This window comes from Nannobrachium achirus (assembly GCF_963921795.1).
Source record: "Nannobrachium achirus genome assembly, chromosome: 9".
In the NCBI taxonomy this organism is placed as follows: Eukaryota; Metazoa; Chordata; class Actinopteri; order Myctophiformes; family Myctophidae; genus Nannobrachium; species Nannobrachium achirus.
This window is the reverse complement of record NC_137818.1, coordinates 41,240,155-41,258,093: the sequence shown is the minus strand read 5'-3', so window position 1 is coordinate 41,258,093 and position 17,939 is coordinate 41,240,155. Positions and strand designations below refer to the sequence as shown.

Here is a 17,939-nt window from a genome sequence, read left to right as displayed (position 1 = left end):
GGCCAGGGCCGCGCGGCCGGCGGAGCGCCGCGCGAGTTACGAAGCCGTGGTGAATGCAATCGTTCTATTTATGCCCAGGCCGTAAGGCCTGGGCAAGCGCACGATAAACGCACCGCGCACCTCTGTGCGGTCCAAGCGGACAAAAAGGAGCGCTCCCTAGCGCCAGTTCAGCCAATCAAAAGCTTCCATGGGCGGGGTTTGCCCAGAACGCGTGTGCAATTCCAAATCACGCAGTAGGCTAAAGATAAGGCCGAAATAGTCGATCTGCAAGCTCTCAACGCATGGCATAGCCAGCGACCGATAGCGACGCGTTGTGGGCTCGTAGATCGACTATCGTACTCGATACAGCAGGGGCCAGGGGGGTCCATCTACTGTCTCTCTGTCTGACTGTCTGCGGGCTGGGCTCCACCCACTGTCGGTACATGAGCGACTGGCTGCACTGCTACATGCAGGGACTCATACAGGTGGTCATACTGGAGTGGAGTGGGTCTCGCTCTGCGTCAGTCAGTTAGCACTAGAACAAGTGGAAACCGAGAGAATTAGGCGAACAGGTGGGTCGTGCTCCATCTTGTCTTTCTATTTAATTATTTGAAGATGTTCTTTTCATGTTTGTTCGTTCTAGATAGAATATAGCAGCCTGCCGTGAGCAGGGATGGGATATTGCTTCGACATAGACTATATAAAAAGTGGTATTAAATCATGTACTGTTGAGACTGAGCGACCATTTTCATCCACTGAAAATGCGCGCAGGGCAGGTGGTGTATACTGTAACTGTAGTCATATAGCTGTCTGCAAATTAATTATTGTATCACTATATCACCCTGCATTTTTGCTGTATTATAGGGTCTATTTTATTTTATTTTTTAAACTTTTAGCCTACCTGCAACGACAAACAGAATTTACTAGCATATAGGTCTACTTTTTTACGCATCCTTTCTGTGAGCTTTTATTTGGTGACGAGCAACGTTGTGCTGGAAATTAACCCTAACGTCCAGCAGCACACAGCCTTTATTAATTAATGTATTTATTTGTCCGTCACAGTGATGTAAGTCATATTCTAGAACAAGGTTTAAATCTTTCTTTCTTTCTTTCTTTCTTTCTTTGTTTCTTTCTTTGTTTCTTTTTATCTCATCATCAGTCTGAAAGGTGAAATAAGGTGTGCTTCTCTGGTTTTGGCATGCAGCAGTGCTATGCTCGCCAGAGCAGCAGCAGGTCGTCCATTCTGGGTACTGACCAATCCTACATCTGTGATTTGTGCTTGTGTTTTTTGGCTGTGTGGCCCTCCTGACTGAGTCCTGTTAACTGTCGCCATGCAGGGCAGGGAGCATTGATTGCCTATGATTATGATAGCAGTCCATTTCTGTCACTGAGGGAGTTTTTTTTTTAAATTTAATGCAGTTGCCATATAGTTTGCAGTAGGATAGTAGTACTAGTGTCAGTAGTATTTATGTCTGGTGACCTACAAATGTTGGGAAAACAGTTTTACAGTTTGCTTATTCGTAGCCTGTGCAGTGATATGGTCTTGTACCGAAGTCACATCCGTAAATCTAGTGATACCACCACATAGGTCTACATATTTTGTGTCATCAACAAACGTATACAACAACACCCAACAGGTTCACAGGAGAATGGACCATTTTATTGTTCCATTATCCAACTCGAACCTTTGTTTTTAATGTAAAACAAAATCCACTGCTTATGTGTCCTTGAAGTTATTGCTAATTGGCTTTTCCCACCAAATGTGTCCCCCATTGCTGTGCCCACATTTGGACGTGTGGGTCTGTATAGCTGCAGGTTCCCAGGGCCATTACAGGCTTTGTGTATCTTTAAGCAGCTCAGCGACATGGCCCCTCACCCAGCAGCCACTGAGACAGCTCCAAGCCTCCAACCTGAAGGGTTAAGAGGAACCACGAGTCACCCAGGCCACAAGTGGCAGAACTGGGAGGGAGAAAGGGACATTGGTCCCTGGTAAGCAAGACCCACAACCTCTTGACCCTGGTGACCCCTGAGCTTTTTTCTGTGCTTTTAAATGTAACCAATATCCATTGTGGGCATTCAGGCAACTTCTACCAATAGAATGAGATGGTACAGATGCTTCATACTGTAGCTGTAGGCCAACATCACATCTGGACCCAAGCCCCTAGATGTATTATCAACCAACATGACTAGGATCGCTGGATTTCTCAGTTGTGGAGCAAGCAGAAACCTCTCGCAGAAAGAGCTACAGCTGTACTCTCATTACTTTATACTATAGTTTGATCTTAATGTCAGGATAAGCTGTCATCTTGTGCTTGTGCTATGTATTGTAACTGGATATTTATCGTAGCGTTTCTGTTGTTGCCAAATGTCTGAATGTGTTTACAACCAAGTTTCTATGTTATTAAGTATTATCAAGTATTCTATGTTCCATTCTATTCTATTTACTTTATTAAAGGGTACATTTAGTCATTTCAGTGACAGAAAGCAGGATATATAAATCGACAAAAGTATTTATTTTCTACTCAAATATTAAAAACTAAAAACTAATTAAAAAAAAAACCCTCAGTGCTATAATCTTATGAGAATATGGAACCAAACGTACCCTTTATGAACAACCTGGTCTTCCTACCTCTGCTCCCCATTTATTTTTTTATTTTTTCTTTCCAGCTTCCGCTGGTGGTGCCTTGCTCTTGTCAGCACCTGCTGACAAGAGGATGGGGGGGGGGGGCAAAGTAGGGGTCGGATGTGTGCGCGTGTGTGTGTGTGTGTGTGTGTGTGTGTGTGTGTGTTTGTGTGTGTGTGTGTGTGTGTGTGTGTGTGTGTGTGTGTGTGTGTGTGTGTGTGTGTGTGTGCGTCCGTGTGTGCGTGCGTGTGCAGGAATGTCTGCACTACAGACATCTGTACTCTGGGCGTGTGTATGTAGGTACATACATATGTCTACACACTTGCGTGTGTGTGTGTGTGTGTGTGTGTGTGTGTGTGTGTGTGTGTGTGTGTGTGTGTGTGTGTGTGTGTGTGTGTGACTGTGTAATCTGCAGGGCAGTGGGCCTCTCGCCACTGACAACCGCCACCCAGCACTGACTGCATCAGTGTGTCTTTGATATGTGAGCTTCTCTCGGGGGCGTCTCTGTGACCATGTCACTCATAATCAGGTCCCCTGACACAAATCAAACCCTTGTCTCCAACCGTCTGACTAGAGAATGAATGAATGAAACATTTATTGCCCTATAGGGGCACGCACAACCTATAAATAATATATGTAAAAAATAATCAAGAAAATGCCAAATTCAGACCATAGGCAAAGGATGTGATGATTCTTCTAGTCTGCATCTAGGGCTTGAAGTATACCATTGCCAGTCACCCTGAATGTATTCATACTGTACCAAAGACTGGGTGCATTGGATCTGCATTCTGCAATGCTCTTACGAGCTAAATTCATTCATTTCAATTCATTAATGATATATCCTTGGCAGTCTGTCTTGCTTTGTCGCATTAAGGCCAAATTTCAATTGAAAAACATGACAAGATGCAACCATTTCATTCTCTCTTTACTCTCTCTTTCACTGACCTTCATTCCCTTTCTTTATCTATCTTCTAGTCCCACTCTCTTCCTCTCTCTAACATCTGGCTCCATGCCACCTTCTGTCAGCTGCGATAACATAATACCATACAGCTAGTTCACATGTATTCATTTAGTATTTCTATAATTGAAGTTCAAGTGGGTAGTTGACACATTCAGAAGTGCTTGTGCGTATGACATAATCCCATGGTCAAGGGGTGTGGTTGTTTGAAGCTTTTTCCGCGTTGCCTGGTGAATTTAATTCACAGTCTGTTTACACAAGTATGAGTAATCCAAACCTTTGATGGAATAAAGGTGGAAAATAGCTAATCTACAAGCTCACAACACGTCCCAGCATGCTGTATTGTGAGCTTGTAGATCTGCTATTTTAAGCGCGCAATACAGGCGACAAACAAAGTATAAAGAAGGATTAATGATCAGCAGCCAGAGAGCTGTAATTACCTCTCAGGAAGATACATAAAGTACTGCATATCTATTTCTGTCTCTTCCTCACACATACACACTGAAAAGGTTGATGACATTACTCTGGCAACAGGAAACAAATTAGTTGCAATTACCGGCCTGTCATTGAAAGAGCTGCCAAAATATCCTGCCTTTCAAAGTAAGTCGCCCTAAACAGAGATTGGTCTCCCCACTCCTTTAAATGAAAGAAAAACATTACCTTCATGATGTCCCTTATTTATTAGCAAGCTTAACGTCAAGAAGAATAAGGAGGGTTAAAATAAATCACAAACTATACACAATAGCAACAGCTCTGTGACTGTAAGTGAAATTAGCAGGGTTAGCAGTGGCTTATAACCATAATAAATGTCCTGAACGTCTGAAAGTTACTAGGGAATCAGTCAAGGATTCATTGAACTTTAATCTCGAGTGTAGTACACTGAAGAAATGTCAAACGTGTTTCCCCCTGCTTTTTATGTAGACATAGTTAAGGTTGGTATTACACCTCATTTAATGAAAGCAAATAATAAATGTGACAGTTATCCCAAACACCTTCACCTCCTGCAACAGTATCTCTGGCTTTTTTGTGTGGATGCACATGTGATCGGGGTTATGCAGTTGTGATTTTTGAACGTTTCTATGTTTGTAGCCTACAGAGTATGATGTGCTTGTGTTGTGTGCGTGCACACTTCTGTGTGTGCTGTATCTGAGATGTGTGTGAACAAGCGCATGCGAGCATACACTTGCAGATGTTGTGCTGAGGATTTCATTGTGTGTCCATGCGTGTGCGGCATGTTTGTGTGATGTAGTCACTACTAAGGTTTCTAACTGGCTACTCTCCGGTCATGTCCTCAGGTGAGTTCTGCTGTGCGTTTAGTTAAAGTTTAATTTCTCTGATATATCACCTGTAGAGACTGGAGCCGATACACAATGTCAGGGTGACTGAGAGGACATCACACACACATACTAGTATTGTATACGCACGCACGCACACACGCACGTGCGCGCACACACACACACACACACACACACACACACACACACACACACACACACACACACACACATTCTAATACTTTTATTTATAGTTCTATTCATATTCATTCATTGCATAAAGGGTGTTTAAAGTCCTGATCATCAAGTAAGATTTCATCTATGGATACAGAAAACAGTGTCTCTTTTGACTTCATACCATCTACACACCCCTCAGATCTCCCCATGGAGATATGGCATTATGTAAATGGTGCATTTATATATATATTTATATATCCAAGGCACTTTACAATGATTGTGCATTACATTCACCCATTCACACACACATTCATACACCGATGGTGGAGGAAACCATGCAAGGCATCAACCTGCTCCTCGGGAGCAATTAGGAGTTCAGTGTCTTGCTCAAGGACACTTCGACACTTCAACTCTGGCGGAGCAAACTGAAGGCCTTCCGGTTCCCAAGCGGCCGCGGGCTAGTCCCGTTTGGCCGGTGTCCCGATAGGGCGGTGCAGCGATAAGGCGGTGGGGGAGCCTTTCCAACAGACTGTAAAGCAAGCGATCTTCATCCCATTCATGCGTTTATCGTGCGCTTGCCCAGGCCTTAAGGTCTGGGCATAAATATAACGATTGCATTCACCACGGCTTCGTAACTCGCGTGGCGCTCGGGCGCGAAGAGCAGGACCAAGGTCCGCTGGCCTTCGCGCCGCTTGCAATGTCGTGGACAATAACTGTGACATACCAGTAAGACTCCCTAATCGGGAGATAAGCGACCGTAGGTGGCTTATCTCCACAAATAGGGCAAAAATTTGTTTTTCCAAAATCTTCCTGATCCATGTTGATGACATGAGTGTAGACATGCTGTGTAGTGATATTCGTGATTTTAGGGCAAAAACTGTAGGAGCAGTGTCCAAAAATGTGTTTTAAAAATCGGCCTGAAGGTGGCGCTACAATAGGGCCATGTGAGAAATGAGGGGTGGGGTCTCCGCGTTGCCTTGGCGGACGAATAGGTACCGGCCCCGGCTCTCCCGGACGCTCCTAGCCCGAGTTACGGCATTTTATGTGCGCTGCAGTGGCAGGGGGTCCTCCACTGGGGGCGCCACCACTTTTGCATCCGTTCTGGAGCACCAGGAGTCGGTGGTCCCCGGGAATTCCCCGTGAGCAGCCCCGTTGGGGTGGTCATTTGGTCATTTTTGCACATTTGTTCATTTTTTACATCTGGGGGTCCCATCCGGGGGTCCTTGGAGGTTGTAGTTTGGCAGGCAAGGAGTGTGTGTGTAAAATCTGGCATGGATCGGGTCAACGGGTGCGGAGATATAAGCAGGGAAAAAGTGTGACGTGTGACGTGTGAGCACATAACCATTGTATTGCTCATCAGTACGGTAGGAGAGCCCGTTCATACATTTGCCCCTCTTAGTCCACTTCGCCGTCGCTACACCGCCCTATCGGGACACCGGCCAAACAGGATTTTCCCGCGGCCGCTCTACCTCCTGAGCCACTGCTGCCCCTTACTGTATGTCCTAATAAATGAATCAGCAGCTCTGTCATGCCTTTAAACGTACCCTCCCATGTACACATAGCAGATTGCACATGCATGCTCACACACAAGCATAAACATCTTTGAAGCATGTGAAGGAAAGTGTGTTGCTATGTCTTGTGGTAGACTATATGTAATGTCTGCTTCACTTGATATCTGGGTCAGTTGTGGGGGAAATATGCAGGCTATCTGTCCAACTTCATCTCACGTTGTTCCATTCAAGCCTGGAGAGAGGCACTGTTATTGTACAATCCTATCTTGGGGGTTGGTACCGGTACATCCTTTAGATTGAGTAAAGCTGAGAGGGAGCCTGTCTAAGTACATGAACGTTAGCGTTCCATTTTTGGGCATGTCAACAAAATACGCGTTAAAAATAGATTTGGGGTATATTGAACAATTTCTTTGGGATGAGAAGTTTCACTTATTTAGTGGACTGCAAAGACCTTGAAGGAGTATATGGACATCTAAAAGGTCAGAGAGGTACTGAGGCGCCAAGCCATTCAGTTATTTGAAAACAAACAATTAAATAATAATTAAAAACCATTCTGAAGCGAACATAGAGCTAGTGGACAGTAGCCACAATTGATTGATTGATTGAAGTATTTATTTTTGCATAGGAAAAGGTATCATGACAGTACAGTTCACTGGTACAATGTCAACTAAAAGGATGCGCTCAGGAAAGCACATGGCTTATTTACATTGAGATCCTTTTTTTCCATATAACATTGAATGACAGACAGATAGAACACAGTACTATGCAAACACACAAAAAAGAAAACAGTCGTGAAAACACAATGCAAAAATAAATTGTATATTTGGTATAAAATGGTAGAAGCGGTACAATCATTGTGATCATGCTTGCAGGTTCCAGTAAAAAAAAAGACATGCCACAGCATTTTAGAGAAACTGTAAACGTTGGAGGGGGGGGGGGGGGTGTCTGGAAGCGAGCGTCTTCACCTCTAGTCCTCTACATTGTCAACAGTGCAAGGAAGGACGTATGCTTCTGATCTCACCTTTAGCACTGCGACAGAGATGGAGTTATGAGATTTCCTATGTTATAATAGATGATGATATGTCGACGTCTGTAACGGATTAGGAGGCGTTTGATGGGAGACTGTTTCCATGTTAAACACTATGGTTAAACTAAATCCCTCGCTCCCTGGAGTTGCACGTGCTGTATTTGGGTGGTCTGCCTCTTGGCAATATTTAGGTTTTCCTGCAGTGAAGGTATATTTTGTACACAGCTTCCTCTGATACTAAATCCAGAACTTATTTTTTAATGAATAAAATATTATTTTAACTAATCTACCGGTATAGTAATACGATATATACGTAACTGGCCACATCTGCAGTGGTTGGAGGTGGTCTGTCTCCCTACTCTTCCATTGAGAAATGTATTTTAGACCCTGGTGTCGGTATGGCACCTACTGGTTGACAAATAGCCCTGCCTGAAGCTCATCGTCTGAATTAGCAAGAGAGAAAAGAAGTTCTCCAACAGTGAAGCACACATCATGGTGTGATGCTTTGTGTCCTAGTTATTAGTGCTCTGAACGTTGTATCCTGTACAGTGAAGCTGTCCACAGACAATATAAAGTTTAACTATAAGCAGAACATGTTTACTGCGCAAGTATACTCAAGGTCTCGTTCCAGCCTGTTTGGATTACAGATACAGTTGTTGGGAAAGTCTTCAAGGACATTGATCGGGTCATCAGGATAAAACCAAACTATATTTTGTATTTGTTTCGTATTGTCTGATACGGTATGAAAACTCAAAGAGGAACGGTTCAGGAGGGGCAGGACTCAACCCCATGCAGCCCACCAGGAGCCGTTGTGGTGCCACACTCTACCATGCCATTAATGGGCACATCTATGAACATTAGACGTAGAAGTTTTTCTTGCACCTTTGCGCTGCCAGTTCCAGCTCTATACACTGACACAGTTCTATCAGTAATGCAGGTGATAGGAGGACAATACCTCAGCAGAAATGTAAAAAACAGACTTTTCTGAGACTACTTTTTCCCAATTTAGTTGTTTTGCCAATCCCCCCATGTATATAGTGCCTCTCTTTTAATCTATAAGTTTTATCCCATGGTTTTGCAACCCATTTTCTCACCCTGTGCCAACTACCTAACCTGTAGTCCTGGTTTCCGCTCTACCCCTGCCACGCCAGGGGAATTTGGGAGCACCTGGCTGGCTGTGGCTAGGGGGAGGTAGTAGAGAAATCAGGACTACTGCATGTTTTTGTGAGGGCAACTACCCTAGGAGATACGGGGAGAACATGCAATCTCCACACAGAAAGGCCCTATCGCCAACCCCACCTAGGGTGTGGGTACTGATGACACGGAGGGAGGAACACGCCCACAGCGTCCCCCAGCAGGAATCGAACCAAGGACAGAAGCGCTAACCACTGCGCCACCGTGCCCCCTATATATATAGTGCCTCTCTGTCGCTGACCCCTACTGTTTGAACTTGGCGAGAGTGTACTGTAGACAATCATGTCTCCTCTGACAGAGGGGTTTCTCTGCTAGGGGCCAAGGGCTCGCTTAACGCATGCAGACCAGAAACATGCTTCAGTTCCCACCCACAAACACAGTCAATTGTGTTCATTGGAGTCCCTGCCAAGCTGGAGGCATTTGAACCCCAGTCTCTAGGCCAAGGGTAATGGGCTGAAACATTACCACAGCTTTACCTGGACGCCCTCGTTGTTCATTCTGCTAATATATTCACATCTGAACATATTACATTTTATAGATTTATGGATTCAGATTCATGTTATATCTCCATGTATAGGGATTTGTGTTGTTCTTTCCAGACTTTTATTTTCCAGACACACAGCAATGCCTTGATTGATTCATCTCAAACTCAGTCTATAAATTGCCAAGGAATCAAGGGAGAGCGGTGCCCAGTAGCCAATTTTAATATACATTGGATAAGAAGTATTGTATAACCGGAGGGGGCATCATCACATTAGTTTAATGAATTACCATAAGCCCAGAACGGATGCTTGGATGCCTTTCAGTGACTCACCAGTGCATATAAAAGAAAGTCATCTTCTTCCAGAGAATCCAGACTAACCACCCCCACCCCACTCCTCTTCCATGACCTCAGAGTGATCTGATCCTGTCTCCACCTTATTGGAGAGGGCCTTAAACACAGTGTGTCACCCTGTGGCATACTAGGACTTGTACTGGATTTAGCAGCTCAGGCAATAGCCTTTCGTTTGATATGCTCACCCACACACAAGTTCACGCGCACTCGCGCGCACTTGCGCGCGCGCGTACGCACACACACACACACACACACACAAACACACACACACACACACCCACACACACACACACACACACACACACACACACACACACACACACACACACACACACACACAGTCACACACACACACACACACACACACACACACACACACACACACACATACAGCGCCAGGCTTATCATGTTATTGTATTTAGGGATATGGGAGCCTGGTTTGTTTGGACTACTACTAGAGTCTCCAGAGCTCCTGGCTTTGTCTAACTGCTAGACAGTAGGAGGTATACGGGTGGCACTGTTCCTGTCTCACGTTCCCTCTTATCGTTTTGTACACAGGTGCAAGCTGTATATCAAGGTTCTATATATACTTAATATATGAAGTGCTTGATAATTGCTGACATTTATTGTCCAATAATTATAGTTCTGGAAACTATTCCAATTTTGAAAAAGCATTCAGCGTTAGTTGATCATGTATCTCAACTTTGTCCCGTTGCATTTAGTCAAAATTAAGATCGTAAAACATTATGTGGTCTCCCCATTTGCATAAAGGAGTAGTTCACCCCCAAAATGACATTTTTTTCTATTGATTACTCACGCCATGGAGACTTGAGTTCAATAATATTTTTTGGGTTTTTGTGACAATAATTTGATTACAATAAATTTACCCCCATCTGGATGGGGACCCAAATGCATTTGGCTCCCGGAATCAATGGGGGTAAATTTACTTTTTACATTTTTTGTCTTAGGAATGCAACAAATTCAAATAATAATTATTAAACTCAAGTCTCCATGGCGTGAATAAAAAGTAATTTTGAGGGTGAACTACTCCTTTAATTCTGTGACACTGCCTTGTTGTTGTTTTCCAAATAGTGGATATCTCGTCCCAATCAGCGGCATCCTCATAGAGCCTCCGCCTTCTAACTTGACCATGGCTGACCATGTGCCGTGATGAGATTACTTAGCTTGAACTTTCACCGCTGGCTTCTGCTGCGGTTGCTGTGTCACATGCGGTACCCCGGCCCCCCGGCCTGCTCCGCTGTGCCCCTCCGTCCCTCTATAGAGGAGTTCAAGGGTCACGTCACCACAGAGCTGTGAATGAGAACGTCTCTTTGTTCTCGCCTGTGGTTTTTGTTGTTGGGCTGAGTCTCTCTCTCTCTCTCTCTCTCTCTCTCTCTCTCACACACACACACACACACACACACACACGCACACTCTCACACTCTTTATCGCTCTCTCTCCTATCTCTGCGTCTCTCATTCATTCTCCATTTCTTTTTCACTCCCTCTGTCTTTGTCTTTCTATCTCTGTGTCTTTCGCATCCATGACTTTTACAAAAGGCTTCACAATAACGCAACTCTGTCTCCTCACTTCCAACCAGGTCAACTTCTGCTTTAGGAGGAATAAAGAAGCATAGGTGTAAATCACTGGTTCAGTGGTTCTCAAGGTAGGGTCCACTCCAGGGGCTTTTGAGGGGGTTGTATGTGAACTATGTGGACCTCTATCCTCTCCCTTATCACAACAACTACAAATGATGGAGCATGCATGGAAAAAACAACCTCTTCTTTACACCTGTAAACCTGCAATGTGACAGTAAAGTCCTTTGTGTTCATATAACTCAGAGAGTTACTGTGCAGGGCAGTATTGGATGTACAGTAGTTAAATGGTCCACAGACTGGAGTCACAATGACAAGCCAAATCCAAAGAAACATGCTTGACCTTGAAGTCATTTTGACAGAAACAAGACGGGGTCTATAACAGCTTGGCTTTCTTGCGCAATCTGTAGCCATGGTTAGCAAGTTACTGTGGGCATGTCTTCATGACATCATCAATAGGACATGCCCAGTCTTGCCCACATATGGAGTTGGGGACACACATTCCTTGGACATAAAATGACAACAGCAGTATAGGTGGCAGTGGCTCAGGAAGAATACTGTAGCTCAGGGTTCCCCAATTAGTTTTCCCCAAGGGGCGAATTATATTTAGGGTACCAAGCCGAGGGCCACAACATTGCAGGGGCGATGGTGGCGTTCCCGCTACTCCAGCGACAGTTCAGATATCGTCGTTGTCGGGTGAAAAGCTTGTACCGGTATGTCCAAAACCGTTCGTTTTGCATAAATGATACAAGGTGCGAGGCGTTGTGTGCTTGTAGATCGGCTGTTTTCACTACTTTTGTGCGACGGCCTTGTATGATGAAGCAGGGCTTTACTTTGCGAAAGAAAATACAAATTTGGAGATACAAGGTTTCCACCCGACATGACGATATACTAGTGTTGTTGCTTCTCTTATACCACCATTATTACTGGGGTTGGTGGGGGCCAGACAGTAGCCCCCCGCGGGCCGCAAATGGCCCGCGGGCCGCCTATTGGGGAACCCTGCTGTAGCTCCTCCTGGTTGCGTTTTAAAGTGTCATTGAGCTACTGAACCCTTAAATGCTCCAGATGAGCAGGTTGGCGCCTTGCATGGTTTCCTCTGCCGTCAGTTTGTGAATAGGTTAGAATGTGAGTAAGGATAAATGCAGCCAATGTACCATTTACAACAGATTTCAGAAGTTGTTATCCGATGGTCAGATATTTCTTGCTTTGCCACCATTGAGAGAAGGGTCAGATAGATAATGGGGAATTGCATTTGACCACTACAGTAATAAAGAGTGTAAATGTAACCAAACTCTTGGAATTACAAACATTTGTATATTTGAACACTGAGGGCTTTACTGTATAGGGCATCGCTTCCCAAACAGTGGGTCGGACTGGGGACCCATGTTTGGGTCGTGGACCAATTTTCATGGGTCGTGAGTAAATATCATTTTTTCCCCCTACATTAAAAATAATATTATTTCAAAAGATTTAATAAAAGACAAACTAAAAAAATCACAACTTTTCATCGATTAGTATTTCATAAATAAATCATAACAAAGTGAAATAGAAATAGTGACAAAAACATGGTGTGAGGCTGTGAGCTTGTAGATCTGCTATTTTTACTAGTTTGGGTCCCAGGAAAACGCCAAATTTGTCTTTTGGGTTTAGGAACCACTGGTGTTTTACACTCCCTTCATCTCTACTCTTTACCCCTCTCTCCCTACATATCATCTGTCTCTATATATCTCCCTCTCTGTCTCTCCATCTCATTTGAGATAACATTCCTTCTTACTCACTCGTTCCCTTTATCTGACAAAAAATGTCTTTCCTACTCATATCAGTTGCTTACCCTCTATTTCACCTCCATCTTTCACCTTTTTCTGTTGTCCTATCATCTACATTCTGTCCCTCCCTGCCTCCCTCCCTCTTTCTCTCTCTCTCTCTCTCTCTCTCTATCCCTCTCTCTCTCTGTGTCTGTCTGTCTGTCTGTCTGTCTGTCTGTCTGTCTGTCTGTCTGTCTGTCTCTGTCTCCCTCTCTCTCTCTATCCCTCTCTGTCTGTCTGTCTGTCTGTCTGTCTGTCTGTCTGTCTGTCTGTCTGTCTGTCTGTCTGTCTGTCTGTCTGTCTGTCTGTCTGTCTTTCTCTCTCTGTCTCCCTCTGTCTCTCTCTCTCTCTCTCTATCTCAGTGTCCAGAAGAAAGGGGTGGTACATTCCAGCAGCCTGGAGACCGTTCCCCTCTTTCAGCCAGTGGCTCTAAGAGTGACGGGGGCATTAGAATAAGAATGGCTGTCCATTCACCCCACTGCCCCGGTGGCGAGGGTGGGGGGGGGGGGGGGGTGATGCAGGGAGAGACCGAGAGAGAGTGAGAGTGAGAAAAGAGTGTAGAGGACCGTTTGGGGAGGGGAGTGGGGGGTCACTTCTGATTGGCCGGTGGCAGTCCCTCAGTTTTCACATCACCGCGGTTAGTTGTTCTGGCAGGACTTTTTTGTATTTTTTCCCCACATACCGACACGTATACACACACCCACATGTGCGTGCACAGAAATGCACACATGAGCTTACACACCGGCGTTCTCACACGTGCACATGCGATGTGAGGGAGAACCTGCTTTACTGACACACAGAGAGACAGAGAGTGAGAGAGACACTGTGCTAGAGGATAGGCAAGTGACTTGTGGCTGTGTGAGTACTTGCTCAAGTTTTGTTTTATTCAGTTTGTAAATGGCGAGATCAGATTAACATTGACCATGGTGTTACTGTTGAAAGTGTGTTACTGGTATTGACAGAAGTGTTGTTTGTCCTGATGTAAAAATTTTAGCCTTATCAGAAGTTCATCAATCTTACACAGTAAAATCCAGTAAGTAAGTAAGTAATAACTATAAGTACGTAAAAGTTAGTAAGTAGTTATTGACACTTGTTATGGGAAAATTCTGATTTAAAATGTCTCGCTGTGTAATGTCACTACCTCTTGCCTGTGGTTAAACTGTAATCTCATCAAGCAATTTTACAGTTAAACCACAAACCTGTCTTGCAGTACTTTGTTGTGGTTGCTAAACTCGTTCTCTATGGGAAGCATCTTTTGGTCATAGCACACACCAATTATTTTACTATGTATGTAAGTTTGTGCTACAGAAGCATCATGCGAATGCAGATGAATAATATTGTATATAATATTGTTATGGTTAGGTTATTTTAGAGGAGACCAGTATCTAATGCTGTTATCCAGAACCAATGGCTTTGATTCCTAAATCATGCACAATGGTCATTAATGATACAATGCACCAGGATTAGAATGGGCTGTAGAACTCAGTCTCCTGCCTACAGAGCTGTTCGGACTGAAAAGCTGGAGTGATTTACCGTACTAGTTTAGCAGTAGCCCCATCTCTATAGCCATGCAGCAGCTGAGAGGCTCTACACGCCCTTGCAAGATGTCTATAACTTTGCAGCAGTTGAGAGGCACTAGACGTCCTTGCAGAGCTCTTGAGAGCCTTCCAGCTTGCATGGCCCCCTCTCTGCCCCACTCTCAAAGGGGTCTACTCCAGAGCACCCCATCCTCAACCTAAGCAGAACAGTGGCATAGCAGATAATTCAGTCATTTGGCGCATTAACTCATTAGCTGAAATTCTATTCAGGATTTTTTTATTTTATGCATCTTCAAATCTCGGTCTCAGCGAGACTCAAAATATAACCAAACTAGAGGTTCGCGGCGCTATGCGCCGCTCACATCTACGCCCCCTCGCCTCGTTGTTAACGTGAAAAGCTCATATGGCTAAAAAAAAAGTTTTTTGAAAAAAAAAAACATTTTTTGAAAAAAAAAATTTTTTTGAAAAAAAAAAAAGAAAATGAAAAAAAAAAAATGTTTTGGGGGGGGAACTATTGTGGCGGAACTATTGTGCCGCAGCACGTTTCCGGTCACTTCCGGTGAAGAACTCCGCGAATTAAAAAGAGTAACGTTACGTTGCTGTAATTGGATGTACATACATGAAGATTATGTTAATGTTATCGGGACTCGTGCCTAAGTGATGGAATGTACTGGAATGTGGACAGTAGTGCTATTGACTATGCAAACGTGAGTACATCATTTGTTTAGCTAAATGTTAGCCTGGTGTTGACTCTACGTCAGCACGTATGGCGCTGGTGTGACGTGAGGACGTCGGCACGTGTGCCACGTGATCAGTCCTAGCCAATTGGACTGCTTTGGGTCGTCGATCGGTAGAATGCACCGCTCTGTAGAATGCACCGCTCTGTAGAATGCACCGCTCTGTCAGTTCTAGAATGTAATATAGGATGGACCAATGAAGTTATTTCTGTGTTGTCAAAAAGTAAAATGTCACATTTACAAGGCCATGACTCACCCTGGACTGCAATTCCATGACAGTGCATATTGTTTGTCACTCTTTTCATTTACACACATCCCCTTTTCCTTCCTGTAGCCACATGTATTTGTTTGAGAGGTCAAAGACTGGTTTAGTGTGCAACCTGTGAATGAAGTGTGTACTCACTCGCCCGCTTGTTTGCCCTGCGTATTCAATGACACACACACACACACACACACACACACAAACACACCCACACACATGCACACACACACACGCATGCACGCTCATCACAGCTTTGACTCCTCTATTCAGTTACTTCATGTTTGTGGATCCTGGGTACACAGCAGAGCCCTTTCTCTACTCTGTGTCACAAGACAGTCCCATCAATACCTCTGACCCAAGGACTACACTTCAACGCCATACTACAATTGACAGACCCCTCCACATACACCATGCATATTGAGCACCCATGTCTTCACCCCTCACATCTGTGTGACTATCATCATTTGTTTGTTCACAGTTCCTTATAGGCCCACTTTCGGACTTAACCACTTGGGCCCTATCTTCCACCCAATACAAAGAGGAGCTGGGGGCGACACAACAGTCATTGCTATTTTCAACTGACAGTTGTCAACGACCAGCTCCCATGTTGTCTAAATATTTAGTTTTACTACAGTATTTAGCCTAAATTGAGGTCAGGATGCACTGCTATCTTACACACAGACTTACCTTGAGCTCATGTAGTCTTAACAGCAGCGTAGAGACAGCACAGACTTTTACTTACTATTTACTAGATGCATCTATACTGTAGGTGGTTCACAATGCACGCACGCTGACTGCACTGATTGTCCTTACGGTTTCAACAAAACACCCTGGTTCAACAATTTAAGAAACATTTAAACTTTAAACTTTCAAAATCAACACTTCAGAATTTGCTGTGTATGCGTCTTCATGACTGTGCTCCAAATCAATGTCATTGTTCCTGTCTGTCTTTCAGCCACAGAGACAGCCTGGTGTCCCAGTGTCCCCGATGCCCTCGGTCATGGCTGTGTGTCTGGGGCTGCTCATCCTGGGTGAGTGGACGTCACCTTCCTCTTCACATCTCTTCAGTGAAAGCGAAAATAATGTTTTTCAATGAGCTGGGCTGTAGGCTAATGTGTGTCTTAACATAGTCCGTAGTGATCTGTAGTAATACGTTTCATGGAGAGTTACCTTTAGACAAGGCATCAAAAAGTGGATTGTCTTTTCTTCTGCCTTTCCTTCAGCATGATATTTGAGTGTGAAAAGGGATGTTTCTATGTCAAAGAGTCAACATTATGCTCATTGTCCTATTGTGGTTTTGACTGTACAGTATACATACTGCCTTTGTCAAGCTGCCTAGTTACTAGGACCACACAAGCTCCGAGTCTCAGTATTAGCCACAGACAGACAGACAGACAGGCCGCAGGGGTCACCTCTGTTTCATCCTCTCCCTATTCTGTCCTATTCACTGACAACCTCGGCTGGGTTCTCCTCTACAGGGGTGTGATTAGTAGCATTGTGTGAGAGCGCTTGAGCTTTCTGCTCTACAAGCGACAGGTAGAGCAACACACAAAAGACTCACGGCCGGACTACACCAAAAAATGCGTGCATACGCGCGTACTGTCCGTGAAGACGCTCGCGTATGCGTAAACGCTCCAGGCTACACCAAGGAGGGAGTATATGTGAGGAAGACCAGATAGTCTGTGCACAAAACGCATACGCCTGCTTAAAAAATAGAACCGATCCTATTTTTAGGGAATGCGTATCCGTGGTTCGCGCTATCCGTACGCCTGGTGTAGCCGGCTGAATTGATATATATTGGATCTATCCAAAACGCTCATACGCGCGCGCGCCCCGCATACGCACGCATACGCACTGACGCGCGCGAAACGGCTTGGTGTAGTCCGGCCGTCAGGGAACCTGTACACCTGGGAGTACAGCACATATAACACATCTCCCCTCCGTTCTGTTGGCCAGTCTCTTTAAACAAGCTTTTACTGTAAGTCCTCGTATCACGACATCCAGGAAGTGTCACGTCTCGGTCTCACAGTGTATAAAATACATATGAACTGAAGTTTATTTTATTTAACCATCAAACACGAGCTCACAATGCGTAGTAGTGTAACTTCAGGTATTGGCACGCAATGTGTTAAGTAAGCTTGTAGATCTATAATTTCTTTGTATTAGTAAAACACATTGGCTGCATAATTGCAGGTATCAAAACCAATATATGGGTCTGGCTCTAGTCTTCCGTGCCAGGTACCTTATCAGGCTGTCATAGCTGGTCTGTTGTTTGACTGATGTGTTCTCAACAGTCTGTTCCTAGGTGGAGATGAGAGCGTGGGCGGAGATGGGAATGGGCGGGAACGCTTATTGTTTGTTCCTGTGTGTGAGATTGCGTGATGTGATGATTTGTGAGTGTGTGTGTGTGTGTGCGTGTGCGTG

General features: G+C 44.5%; 1 protein-coding gene across 1 annotated transcript in view; it reads left to right on the top strand.

Moving 5' to 3' along the window:
* The first annotated feature begins 472 nt into the window (after positions 1-472).
* lamb2l (laminin, beta 2-like) overlaps positions 473-17,939 on the top strand; it is a 91,557-nt gene continuing 74,090 nt past the window's right edge. Inside the window, exons 1-2 of the mRNA XM_080733514.1 lie at positions 473-551; positions 16,471-16,546. Of these exons, the coding sequence (XP_080589640.1) occupies positions 16,504-16,546 (43 nt within the window). The 5' untranslated portion in view covers positions 473-551; positions 16,471-16,503. The remainder of the gene's footprint in view (positions 552-16,470; positions 16,547-17,939) is intronic.